General features: G+C 41.1%; 1 protein-coding gene across 1 annotated transcript; it reads right to left on the reverse strand.

Moving 5' to 3' along the window:
• Window positions 1–245: 245 nt before the first annotated feature.
• Window positions 246–6,125, reverse strand: tyrp1b (tyrosinase-related protein 1b). The gene is made up of 9 exons (XM_069167773.1): window positions 6,082–6,125; window positions 4,904–5,262; window positions 4,557–4,665; window positions 3,334–3,547; window positions 2,757–2,961; window positions 1,328–1,495; window positions 870–1,049; window positions 635–781; window positions 246–548 (listed from the first exon to the last, which is right to left on the reverse strand). The coding sequence occupies exons 1-9, from the start codon at window positions 6,093–6,095 to the stop codon at window positions 343–345; spliced, it is 1,602 nt and encodes a 533-aa protein (XP_069023874.1). The 5' UTR covers window positions 6,096–6,125; the 3' UTR covers window positions 246–342.
• Window positions 6,126–12,740: the final 6,615 nt, after the last annotated feature.

Genomic DNA, 12,740 nt, shown 5'->3' on the forward strand with positions numbered 1-12,740 from the left:
ACTACTACTACTACGTTTTAAGCAGCACAATCCATTATTTTAGAAAGCGTACACAACCAGTTTGCATTTAACAGCATGTAATTTATACAGATATTTTTCATGAGTTTTGAAGGTCACCTCCTACCCAACTCACACATGCATCATTGTCACAGCACCCCTTTTATGGAACATGTTCCCACAGCTATGCCATCGGACCCAGCTTAAATTCAAAGAAAATACTTGCAGACACACAACAGGCTCCGGGTTCACAACCAGTTCAACTTTATTAGTGTAAATGTAGAATTAAAAAAAATGCCAAACAAATGCATTACATTTTTAAGGCCTCTTTAGAAAGGCGTGGATTTAGACAACAGACTGGGATTTGTCCAACCTCCGGTCGTCGTCTGAGTAGCGTTGAAAAGTTTCTCCCAGCAGCGGCTCTAAGGACTCAGCCGAGTGGTAGGAACGGGCCCGCATGGCACAGGCAATGATGCCACCCACCACTGACACGACCAGCACTGCAGCAATGACGGCTACAGTGATGATCTCAGATAGGGTAAAGGCACGAACTAGAAGCAGAAGGAGTAGCGGAAGGTTAGCAGGTCTAACTGGGTTTTGTGCATGTGTGCATGTGTGCATGTGTGCGGCTACTCACCTGGCCACTGGACTTCATATGAGTATCCCAGGTTTTCTCGGGCAGGGACAAACATGTCAGCATTGGTGACAGGAGGCCAAAAAGGAACCATGTTGAACCTGCGGTTGTGTCCGATGGGAGCGTTCTCCTCAGGGTAAACGATGTCACCTGCAGGCAGGGACAACTGTTGATCCATCTCTTCATCCTTCAAAGTGAATATGTTGCTGTATTGGCATGTGAATTAATCTCAGTGTACCTGGTCGGTGCCTGCTGAGCCACTCGTCAAAGATTGCGTCAGTGAAAGTGTGTAGCAAGACAAAGATGGGATCATTGGGGGACAGGTGGGTCTGTCCACCCGTCCCATTGAGGAAGAGGTGAGCCAGGTTGTGGAGGCTGCGGATCACGGGGTCGTACATCCCCTGGGGGGCGCTGTAGCCTAGAAAATGTAGAACAAAATAACAAACAAAACCAAATATTAATGAAAGCTCTCATTTACCAAAATTAGAAACAGCAAATGCCATGCTGGAGCGAACCGTATGTGCACGTGGGTGGAGGATTGAGTGAGTGTGTTTCTGGCTTTGTGTCTCCATCTACACTTCAGCAACTTTATTTCCTCAGCTGAGCCCCTCCTAAATAATTCCCTTTTGGCGGATGGGACGATGTCAAATCTGAAACTGCTGCTATTCTTCTGACCGATGACCCTCAGCCACACACCTTCAATAGTGTTCCTGAAGCTTTCAGAGGAGGTAGAGTAGTAAGGAGGCGTGTCGAAGGTGGTGAGCGTCAGACAGTCCAACACGTCCTGGGGCTCCGGCAGCCTCTGCACCATGGGTCGTGCCACGTTGCCCGCTGGGTTCCTCCTGATGGGGCTACTCTCTGTGCCTTGGTGTTGAACACAGAAACCAGGGTCAGAGGTAATGCTGCTGTCTAACTCAAGTCAAACATAATTTCCTTTACGATAGCACAAGACGTAAGTTGAGTAATGACAGTTGTAGGTTTTTGTTAGTGAGCCACTGGTCCCCAAAGAAATGGAAAGAAATCTAATTAGAAATGTTGTATTATTTAACCACTTTCTAATTCTGTGTGGGATACTTGACTAGTACAATCAGCCTTCAACATGACAGGATGGCAGCTCTCTTTTTTTTAATTATTCAATAAAAGTCAACAGTAGTGAGTGGGAGCTTTGATACTGAATACAAGTCTTTCTTTTTTTTGTCTCTCGCATGCATGATCCCTTTCGTTCTTTTTTTTTGTGTGCTTTCTCTCCTACACGAGCACATAAACAGAAGGCTACATAACTGAGTTGTCTGTCTGTTTGAAGATTATTCCTTCAGATCAAAGGAAACTAGTAGACTGCTAGATTCCTGTCTTCAACAAGCACATGCACAAATGAGGCAACCCCCCTAACCCAATTAAGGAGACATTGCTTGTTGACGCAGGAAATACCGGGCCTGTCATGACTCTAAGGGGAATAACGAGACGGATCACTGGCACGTCGGCCACTCACATGTCCTACCTGTTACCAAACATGATTTTTTTTTTTCTTATGCATAATGCACTTCAAAAGAACCTCCTTTTTTGTGTTTGTGGCGGAGCACTTTCAGTGAAAGGTGATTGACATTCTTAATTCTTCCAGATGAAAGAACAATACAGTATTTGAGCACTGAAGGAAAGGTAGTGATTTAGGGCAGTAATCTGTGTGGCATGAGATCCAATCCTTCAGAAATCTGCTCACCTAAAGTCGAGCTTATGCAGTGTTAGCTTATTACAGGCTAAAAGTTTGCGTTGTCTACATCTCGTGACCCGTTTAGATTTAACATTTGAAGACTGCTGTATGTTCTGATGTCTTCTGTTGAGAAATTAGGGTCAATGAATCAAAAACTGTTCCAAAATCCAAGGTGCAGTGCTTTAGATGCACAGAGCAACTCGGAGTCATTTGAAAACAAACTGTAGCAATAGCGAGCAATATCAAATTTAGCACAACAGCTGTGAGGTATTATTTATAGCCGCTTATGTTCTACATGCTCTCTTTATGAGCTCTTTGCCCTCTTTTCCTGATGCAACTGAGACGATGCCGTATATCAACACCACCCTGTTGCACAGTTGTGGTGTGTAACGGGTGCGTTTCTGTGGCTGTCTTTACTGTTGCAGACGGTGCCCAAACTGTCGTAGTCATCCACGCTCTCGCAGACGACCCGCCACTGGGAGAACAAAGAGTTTGGGCTGATGGAGTTCATATCGAACTGGCTCCTGGCTCCGAGCAAGTCGTCGGTGCAGATGTCGCACTCGCTGCCTCCGATGGCGAAGTTCCAGTAGGGCAAGGCGAATGTTGGGTCCCCCAGCATGTCCTGCACAGATGAAACAGGTCAAGAGAGCAGTTGTGTAAATTATTTCTTGACAGTTTTCTTGATTTGCTTTTTATCAAATTACGCAGTTTAATCTTCTTATTCTTTTCTTATATCCACTACCTCTGCACATTTTTCACATGATCTTCTCCCATTTTCTTGCTCAGTATATTTCTCCTTCACCTCCTCTTCCTCCTTCCTCCTGACACTGTGTGTCAATCTTTCCAAATCCCCCCTTCATTCTGTCCTTCCTCTCATCATCATCCCTTCTCCTATCCTTACTTCCTTTCTCCCATCACTTCATCAACCCAAAAGCTACCCTCCCTCTTTTCCTTTCCACTTTCCCTTCTCCCTCTCCTCCTGCCCTTTACTCGCCTGCATGTCTCTCTCCAGTTGAAGCAGATGATAGCGATGCCAAGTGACAAAACCTGGGCCCTCGTGGGAGAAGTCTACGCCCGCGAAGCTGGTCTGGCCCGGCCCCAGGTACGTCTTGCTGACTGAGTAGTAGTGGCTCCAAACAAAGTAGTTGTAAATGGTGACGTTCTCAAACATTGTGGTGTTGCCATCAGGCCCAAACACCTCTTGGTACCTAAACACAAGGGGTACATGTCAATTTGTGTTGTTTTTTTTTCCTGCACAATGCTGATTGATCTGAAGTGCGAGGATGCACGCTTTTAGCTCAGCCACTCATATGTAGATATTGTATTTTATTCCTTGAAGTCGCTGCTAAAGGGAACTCTGCCTTAAATGTCTGGCCTGCAGCGGAAGTCCTGGGCTTGGCCATTTATAGAAGAAATTAAAGTTTCTGATTAGGAGGTTAAAAGGTTTTTACCTGCAGGAGAGAATCGCTTCAAAAATTAATCGACTGTGAACCTCAGCTGATTTAGAAGGAGGTTATTCACATATTTATGTACTGTTACTTAGAAGATTATAATTCCCTTTACTCTTTTCTAAATCTGATAATTTGCTTTTCCATCTGCCTGCTGCTCATAGAGAAGAAAGAAAGCTGCTACAGGATATGTTATTATTTAACTGATTATGTTAAAAAAAAAATTTTTAAAAACACAGCACGAGTTCACCCATAGTTATATTGCTGAGCTTTCAAATGCCAGACTCAACTAGACTGAGTCTGCAGGTACTTTGGTAAAACCTGGCTATCTGTTCCGGTGTGTTGATACAAGACCAAAGACTGGCTGGTTACAAATCACTCCTTCTACGAAGTCAGGTCATGAAATTAATGATAAGTAATCATAGCCTGGGTAGGATTTATTTTATGGCAAAGAAATAGATTGCTGCAGTACTATTTAGTATGGAAAAATGGCTCTTCATTTGGTACCACAATTTAATACCCGAGCTTCATCCACACTAATATTGTTTGTTTTAAAACACATAATTTTACCTAGCTAAGTGTACATACAGAAGAAATTGGGTTACACTTGGTGGCATTTTCTTTTTCTTAAAAAGGATATTATAAAATTGATATTGAAAAAGGTATTAAGCACAGACCAGTATCAAACTCCAGATATCGATATTGGTATTGAACATTGTCGACTGATACTCAGCCCTGTAAGCAGCATCCTGTTATTACACATACGTACCGTCTTGTACAGATGACCAAGTCAGGGTGAATAGTTCTCTTAGCTTGGTCCAAAGCATTCACAAACGCCTGCTTCTCAGCCGGACTCATCTCCATAATATTCCTCCTTACTGGAGCAGGGTTAATGGGGTGGACAAAGACAGGAGGGAATGAGGGGTTGTTGAGGTGTGGGAGGAATAAAGGATAAGGAGAGAAGAGAAAATGTTATTAAAAATGAATATAGACATTTTCTTTCTCTAGCACTAAATGCTGCCTTCATTCCCTTGGCGCATGTCGACCCATGAAATCTTAAAGGGTGCAGTAGGAGATAGAAATTATAAATTGTATTTCTAGGGTCCGTTCACTTACCCACAGAGACCCTCTGATCACAGTTTGGTCCGGTCAGCCCGTGTTGACATCGGCCACAGTTGTAGCCAGTGAAATTCCCATTGCACCGGCAAGTGCGGTTGAAAAACCTCAGCGGCCACCTCTCCCTGTCATCCCGCCCAGCATAAGGGTACTGCGGTCCATGGGGCCGATTGTCCGCCGCAATGGTCACGCACTGCCCTCTTCCTGTCCGGGAGCCACACTCATCCCCTGCCACCTCTGTAGGGGATGGGCAGCACTGGCCGCTCTCCAGCCCCTCTGGGGTGACGCACACCCGGGGGAACTGGGCCAACGTTAGGGTGGCACACAAGGTCACGACCAGGAGACCCACTCCCCACACACTAACAAAATCCAGAGAAGAAGGTGAAAGAAGAGGGCGTATTTAAGAGACATACGGGAGGTTAGAAAGAACAAGATCAAAATAAAGTAGGTTAGATATTTTAGAAACACACAGAGACAGTAGACATGTTTTATGTGTTGCGAATTATAGTTTTACATCCATCCATTCTTTTCTAAACCACTCATCTTGTTCAGGGTAGTGAAAGGCCAGAGTCTATCCCAGAACACATTAGCTACAGTACAAAATAAATTTAACACACCGCAGACGAGAACATCTACTCGGTTTGTGTTCTCTTGTTAAAGCGTCTTAACATTATTCTAAAACTTCACTTCTTACACGCCCCTGCAGGCAATCCAGTCATGATTCATAATTTACAAAGCCATTAGCTTTCAACTCTCACAAATTCAGAAATGCTCTCAACAATAGACAGCAAGAGATGATTTCCTTCAACCTTTTTTTTTTTCATTACATTTGCTTATCTTTTGAAGCTTGTTGATTAGGAATGAATGAAGGAGTGTGGAATAATTTGGCAGGAGCAATTATTTTACAACAAAACTGAGATAACAACCATCCAAGAAGAGTTACCAATTGTAAAAAAAGTAAAAGAAATCTAGCATATTGTGACTGATTGAATGCAACCTTAATACTAGGCTCTACAACATGGGCTGAGTTATGTGGAAATCTGATGCCTATCTTGGGCTAAAATACTTCATTTCACTTTCTACAGGTGCTTAGCAGTCATTTGTACTATTAACTTGTAAGATTTCTTTGAATTCTACAGTTTAATTAGACATAAAATCGGTGTAATGTATTCCCCTACCTCTGACTGTGCATGCTGCTCCTCTGTTTGCAGAACTGTCGGCCCCCAAGAGTCGGCCCATTTCCCTCTTCTGTCTTAAGTAGCTATTAAGCACATGACCAGACCCTCCTGGAGCTCATGCTGGAGCTCACACACACACACACACACACACACACACACACACACACACACACACACACACACACACACACAAACACAGTACACACCGCACACATTGATACACTTGAGGGTACTTCAGTACTTCAGTGCTTTCGCAAACATTCAATATGCCTTGTGATCGTAGCCAAAATGAAGCCAGTCTGTGTGGTCACTCGCACAAGAAAAGACTCAACTGTGAGACAGTATTCATGCTGAAGTAGAGCTGCCCACAAACAATCGACTGAGTGTTAGGCAACAAGAGAAGTGAGTCGACCAAGTTTTCATTAGTCGTTTAGTTGCAGGAAAAAAACACCTCTCATACTGTGCCTTGTGAGATGTTATAAATCATTTACAGAAACATTTGTTACCAGTTGAGTTTTCCTCTTTAGAAACATGGCCTTGTGGATAACCTGGGGGTGCAGTGCATCCGGAAAGCATTCACAGCACTTCACTTTTGCCACATTTTGTTATGTTACAGCCTTATTTCAAAATGGATTAAATTCATTTACATGACAGCCCGCCTGGAGTTTGCCAAAAGGCACCTGAAGGACTCTCAGACCATGAGAAACAAAATTCTCTGGTCTGATGAAACCAAGATTGAACCCTTTGGCCTGAATGCCAAGCGTCATGTCTGGAGGAAACCAGGCACCACTCATCACCGGGCCAATACCATCACTACAGTGAAGCATGGTGGTGGCAGCATCATGCTGTGGGGATGTTTTTCAGCGGCATGAACAGGGAAACTAGTCAGGGTTGAGGGAAAGATGAATGCAGCAATGTACAGAGACATCCTTGATGAAAAGTGTGTTGATAGGTACAAGTTTCAGTCTAAGAGATTTAAAAATGTCCCAGAAAACAAAACAAAGGTCTGGTTCCACGGTGTGTCTCAGCCTCTTCTCGTCACTGTAGAGTTGCTTCGGACTGTAAAAGCTAGTTACCAAATGGAAGGTGCAGGTTCTCTTACGGCCTGCCTGTTCATATTTTGTTAGTAGTCTAGACACAGACACTGTGGGTCTTGAATACACAAGACTGTGTTAAAACAAAATTTTCAATCTCTTTGCTGGTTGTTCTGATAAATTCAGAATGATTGATGCGGTTTAAAATGTCAATAATAGGCACCCTGCTTTGTGCATGCGCTTGTAAAAGTTGTATTTTGAATGCCCATTGTTTCGGTTTTGTATTTCTCATTATTATAGCACACTGTTCACAATCTTACTAATGACATTCTTTGTGACCCCTGGAAGTCAAACCATTTTCTAATGCCCCAAACATATGTATTTAAATAATTGGCTTGAACTAACGATTATTAGTTGACGAGATAATCTTTAGTAAGGGGAAAATCATGAGAAAATGCCAAGGTTTCAGCCAATATGGTTGTGGTTTGTTATCTGTGGAGGCCAACAGGAGACTAGGGAAAACTTCTTCATAATGTTCGCCTGCAAATTAATCACTTGTTCACCTCAAATTATTGAATTTCTTTGACCTAAACCTTGTAAACCACACAGTGCAGAGCAACTGCAGAAAAAAAATCTATACAGGGAATCAATAAGGAAGCAACAAATTCAACATTATCATTTTTATTTGGTAGTGCTCAAATAACACATGATAATACAAAGGTCAAGAGTTATGTAGAATAAAAATCAAATCAAGTTTTAAACTCCATCTCAGTAATGAAAAATCGATTTTTTTTTTTTTATTTTTTTTTTTCCCCGAATGGGCTTGTGTTGTACAGTTCATAAGACTGTCCATATAAAGCACTTTGTAGTGCTGCGGCACTTTGTGAACAGACTGGAATGACTTCCTGGGGAATTGCTCATGCCTGCTGCCCCTTTTACATAGTTATAACAGCTTTGACTGATGTGGTGAGTTTAAATAAAGTTTTCATTAATTCCATTGCTGCTGAAAGACATTACAGACTTTAAACTAGATACATAACAGTTTTATCACATTTACGCACTTGCACATGTACAGAATATTTTAAAACACACTTTTCCTATTCACTCATCCACACATTTATACATGTCAAATGTGTTACAGTTTCTCTTTCTTTCAAATTACATGCACACACAGACAAACATATAGTCATATACACCAAGTATAAATGTGATACATATACACTGGTTATTACAGTCACAATCCAAGGCAGTGTGTGTTGGGTTTAATTAGGGTTTGAGAATTTAGGGTGATCACTTGGTGTCTAAGTGGATTTGGGTGCAGGGGTGGAAAGTGGCTTTTTGGGTTTGATTTAAATACAGTAAGAACAGACAAACAGTTGGACTCCCCTAGAGAATGGAAGTCCTGAGGTCTGGTGAGGAGTCGGGTCCTGGTCCAGTATTGGCAGACTCCTCTGTGGAGGTAGGCGGGAGGTCTGACATGGCTATTGCATTCTCGTTCTGGTGCTGCTCCTGTTTTTTGGCCTTGGTTGAAGCCACTTTGGAGGAATCAAGCGCGGCTATCCTGGTAGAAATGACAGATGGTCAGTTGGCTGAGGTTAAACAGTTGTAATGGTTAAATAAAGGGAAAATCCAGTAACAACTGACACTTGCTATCAGTACTATCAGTAAGTACAACAGGGGCTATTTGATGCAAATGAGGATTCATTATTTTTGCTTAGAATATTTTTACATACAAAATACTTTTAAGTAACTGTAAAATTCAAACACAATTTGATATGGTGTGTTCATAATGGATGTTGAACTGCTGCTATGAGCAAATGAGCAAATATTCTCACTGGAAGGTCTGTTTATTTAATGACTTCCACACCAGATGGAGAGCTTACTAACCAGTTGGAATGAGATACGCTGTGAGTTAATGACACTTAGATACAAATAGATCTCTTAACATTATTGACTAATTGCAGGTGAGGCTGTCCTGTGTGAAAACATTTTGAAAAGTGTTTTTTAAAGCGCCCCAGCTGAATACCCGTTAAGGGCATAAATGCAATTCCAGATGTGTGTTGCTAATGCTAAACCTCTGCATCTTACCTGCATGTCCCGTGCTTCTTCTAAGGATGACAGCTGTCTAGCGTGACTGATTTTGCATTAGGCTTTGGTCAGCGTCAGGTTTATTTTCAAATAGACCATTTCAAAAGAAAATTGCACCATTATACGTATCACACATCCAAGTGTTGATACTCGGTACCCATGTGGGAAGACTGAAAGGGACAGAGTGTTGCCAAGTCTGGCAAGCTAATGCTCAGTTCATTTCAGTCAGACAACTCATGTTTAAAATTTGTATTGCAGGAGCAGATCATTGCTTTATGCTCCCACCTCATCACTCCCCGCAGATATGTTTACATATAGATAATAGGGAGTTATGAGCAAGTAAATTAAACCCCGAGTCAGAGCCTGCATGTGGATGCCTTGGTGGTGGTCGGGCTGAAAGAACAGGCAGCAGTAGTGTTTAGTGCTTTCGGCATTTTTATGGCCCCAACTGACTTACTTTGATATGATCTAGTACAAAAAAAATGCCTTGTAATCCATTACCCAATTTCTATACCTAGGCTACATCCATACTGACATGCATTCATTTTAAAACGCATAACTTTTGCGATTAAGTCCCATCAGCGTCAGTGAGCCACAGAACTTACTATGAATAACCACTAATTGGGTGGCCTACCCACATACATAACATCACACGGTTTAAATTTAGCTTAGTAAATCTTACATAGATCACCTTATTCCACTCGTTTATAATTAACTAAATAATTTCTGGCCCCACACCTTTCTAAGTTGCATGCGTTGCTATTACTGGAGGCTTTTCTGCGTTCACAGACATCTAACTAGCATCCTAGTTTAGGGGGCATCTATCTATTCTATTTATTTAGCTTAATGTGCTATGAAATCTTCTTTTTCTTAAAATGGATTGTATGAAACTGGTATCAAAAGAAGCTTCATTCAGGATCTAGAATTGAAGGTAAAATAACAACAATACAAAGCCGCTGTACTGATGCACCGCAGCACTGTCATTGAAAGGAACAAGGAGAGGAGGGAACATTTTGGCACTTACAAGAACTAGACACCTCTAAGTCAGATGGTTGTGAAGAATGAGGCGTGTCACATGAGTAGAGCATTGTAGGTTGAGTTGCCTGCTTGAACTAGTTGGCAGGTATCGCTTCATTAATGTGAGAAATGAAGTGAACCATAGTTTCAGTGTTGAAAGTACCTCGCGTCAGGTTCACGCTGGGTCTTAGAGATACAGATTTCAGTGCTGGATTTGGGTCACAGTTTTAAGCTTTTTAAACAATTCTAATGCACAGTTTTAAGTTTTATGCATAAAACCATTTTAGAAGTTTGAAACGTACCTCATGGGTTGATATGTATTTTTAATTATTATCTCTGCTTAAAGGCCAGGAATTTCTCCTTGTAGGATTTCACTCACCCTGAGAAACCTGCATCCCTGCTTTGCAAATGGCTAAAACATGCATGATTTAGGTTGCTACATCTTAACAAGTTCCAAAGAAAACTTAAGCAAAGCCTGTTCTGCAGTTATGAGATTACAAGTCCAGCCAACCTGCTCTAGGACTGTGCATCAAAGTAAGATACAGCTCCGTGTAAACCCACCATTTTGCCATTGCAAGTACAAAGTTCAATGTAATCCAGTCAAATACCAAGTGTGTCAATACTGATATGTTTGGTGCAACTATAAGCCAGTCACCTTCATTTTCAAAAAAGAAAAACATTGAGCTAAAGGAAAACATTTTAGGTCCCAAATTGTACATAGTTTCCATGGCCACAGTTCATGTACGCTTACTGAATTTGCTTGCTTTGCACCATGGCTTCTTACATTCTTGTGTGTGCAGGGAGCAGCAGTTTTGTTATTGAATGAAACTGCTGCTAACGATGTGACTTTTCAATAGTATTCTGAAAGTGACTTTTGTTGTTTGTTGACAGTGATTTTAGTGATCCCCTATTCCAATGACAACTGGATTGTCACTGCTTCTGTAAAGTCTCTTAACAAGGACACATTTCAAAATGACTGTCAACTCTTAAATAATTCAGTGTTGCTTTGTTATCGTCTGTGCTCAGCACGCATCACATTTCTCTTTGTGTGTTGCACACATTCACTAGTACAAGCAACTTCAGTTGAATGTCAGATGCATGTCTGAGTTATGCTTATATACGCAGACAATCTATCTTGCGTTAATACGGAAAGAAATTTGACTCAAAATGGTCACAAATGTGTGTAGCAACTTTTGTGTAATTTTAGGTGTTTCAATCCACTCATGCATACCAAGAATGTTGAACAAGTGTTAAACAATTTTACAAATACATACATCCCAACCTGAGTAGATATAAATACCTGTTGTTTTCCCAGTAGTCCACCGCTGACCAGTAACTTATTTGAACCATTTATTTACATTTATAGGCTACTTTATAGATGTTATACTTGGTAAAAGTATGCGTTCTTTTTTTTGTCAATTTAGAAAAACATTTCTACAACTTTGAAATTGCACATCAATTTACTAAAAGCCCATATGTCCCAGTTTTCCACGAACGCAGCATGTATTGAGAGCGTAAAGAGTGTCTCAAAAGTCAACATGCAAATGTAGCTTGATCTGTCCATATCAGGCGATCTGTGCACACATATTTAACAATTTGTAAAGGGAATATTCAAAGAATATTTATTTTATATTTTTAAACACAAGAAGCTTTTTGAAAGTGAAACTAATCATATCTATGAAGTGGAAGTTAAAATTCTGTTCTTAAAAAGAATCTATTACTTGTGTTTAAACCGCTTGATATTTGTGTGTGGATTTAAACAGGGATTCCTGAGTACCCACAATTATGCACAAATCATTGTACACACTTGTAAATGTTCATTTGTAAATTATGTAACACACATGGGTGACCATTTTGACTTTAATATCTCTGCCTATATTTTTATCTCATTTTTTACACACATTGTCACCCTGTACTTTCACATGGTCATTATTTGTGCACAAAACCTTTCGTCTTATTATTGATCCAGCCTGCTAGTCTGATTAGGAAAAATAGTGGCATTAAACAGTAATGCTCTGAGTTCACGAGACTCACTCTCATGTGACGCACTGAGCAGAACTCTGATCACGTAGGCTACAAAACTGCCAAGAGGAAATCAGCTGAGAGGCACACAACTGGTGGTTGCCATAAACCACAGGTTTGTAGGTCAGTGCATAACATCAAGTCAGCTGATGGAGAAAATGGCTGTATCAATGTGATGGTAGCAGAAAACCACACACTATTAGGGAATTTGAGAGAGAAAAGAAAAGGCTAGCAGGGAGAAGTACTCTTTGTGTGTTACATTATGTAAACTTCTAATGTTGATCTGTAATGAAGTCTGGTGAATGCTAACAATGAGATCTTCATCTTTGCTTCATATAATTTTTTGGAGCCGTCAGTGTAGTGTGTGGGAGTTTTGTCTGATCTCTACCTTTACTTTCAGTTCTAATTCAGCTGCTGTAAAAGTTTGTTTGCTCTCTGCTGTTCTTGTCTCTTCTGAAACGCTTCAAGAAATGTTCTATTATATAAATATGCACTGTG

The sequence above is a fragment of the Embiotoca jacksoni genome, unplaced genomic scaffold, assembly GCF_022577435.1.
Source record: "Embiotoca jacksoni isolate LCO1_2020_lvr unplaced genomic scaffold, fEmbJac1.0.p SCAF_4, whole genome shotgun sequence".
Classification (NCBI taxonomy): Eukaryota; Metazoa; Chordata; class Actinopteri; family Embiotocidae; genus Embiotoca; species Embiotoca jacksoni.

Excerpts from the sequence above, each read along its gene's own strand:
- tyrp1b (XM_069167773.1), bottom strand. Across the intron at positions 4,666-4,903 it reads TGATCAGAGGGTCTCTGTGG|TAAGGAGGAATATTATGGAG; the intron begins GTAAGTGAACGG and ends ACCCTGCTCCAG. Across the intron at positions 1,050-1,327 it reads CTTCAGGAACACTATTGAAG|GCTACAGCGCCCCCCAGGGG; the intron begins GTGTGTGGCTGA and ends TACATTTTCTAG.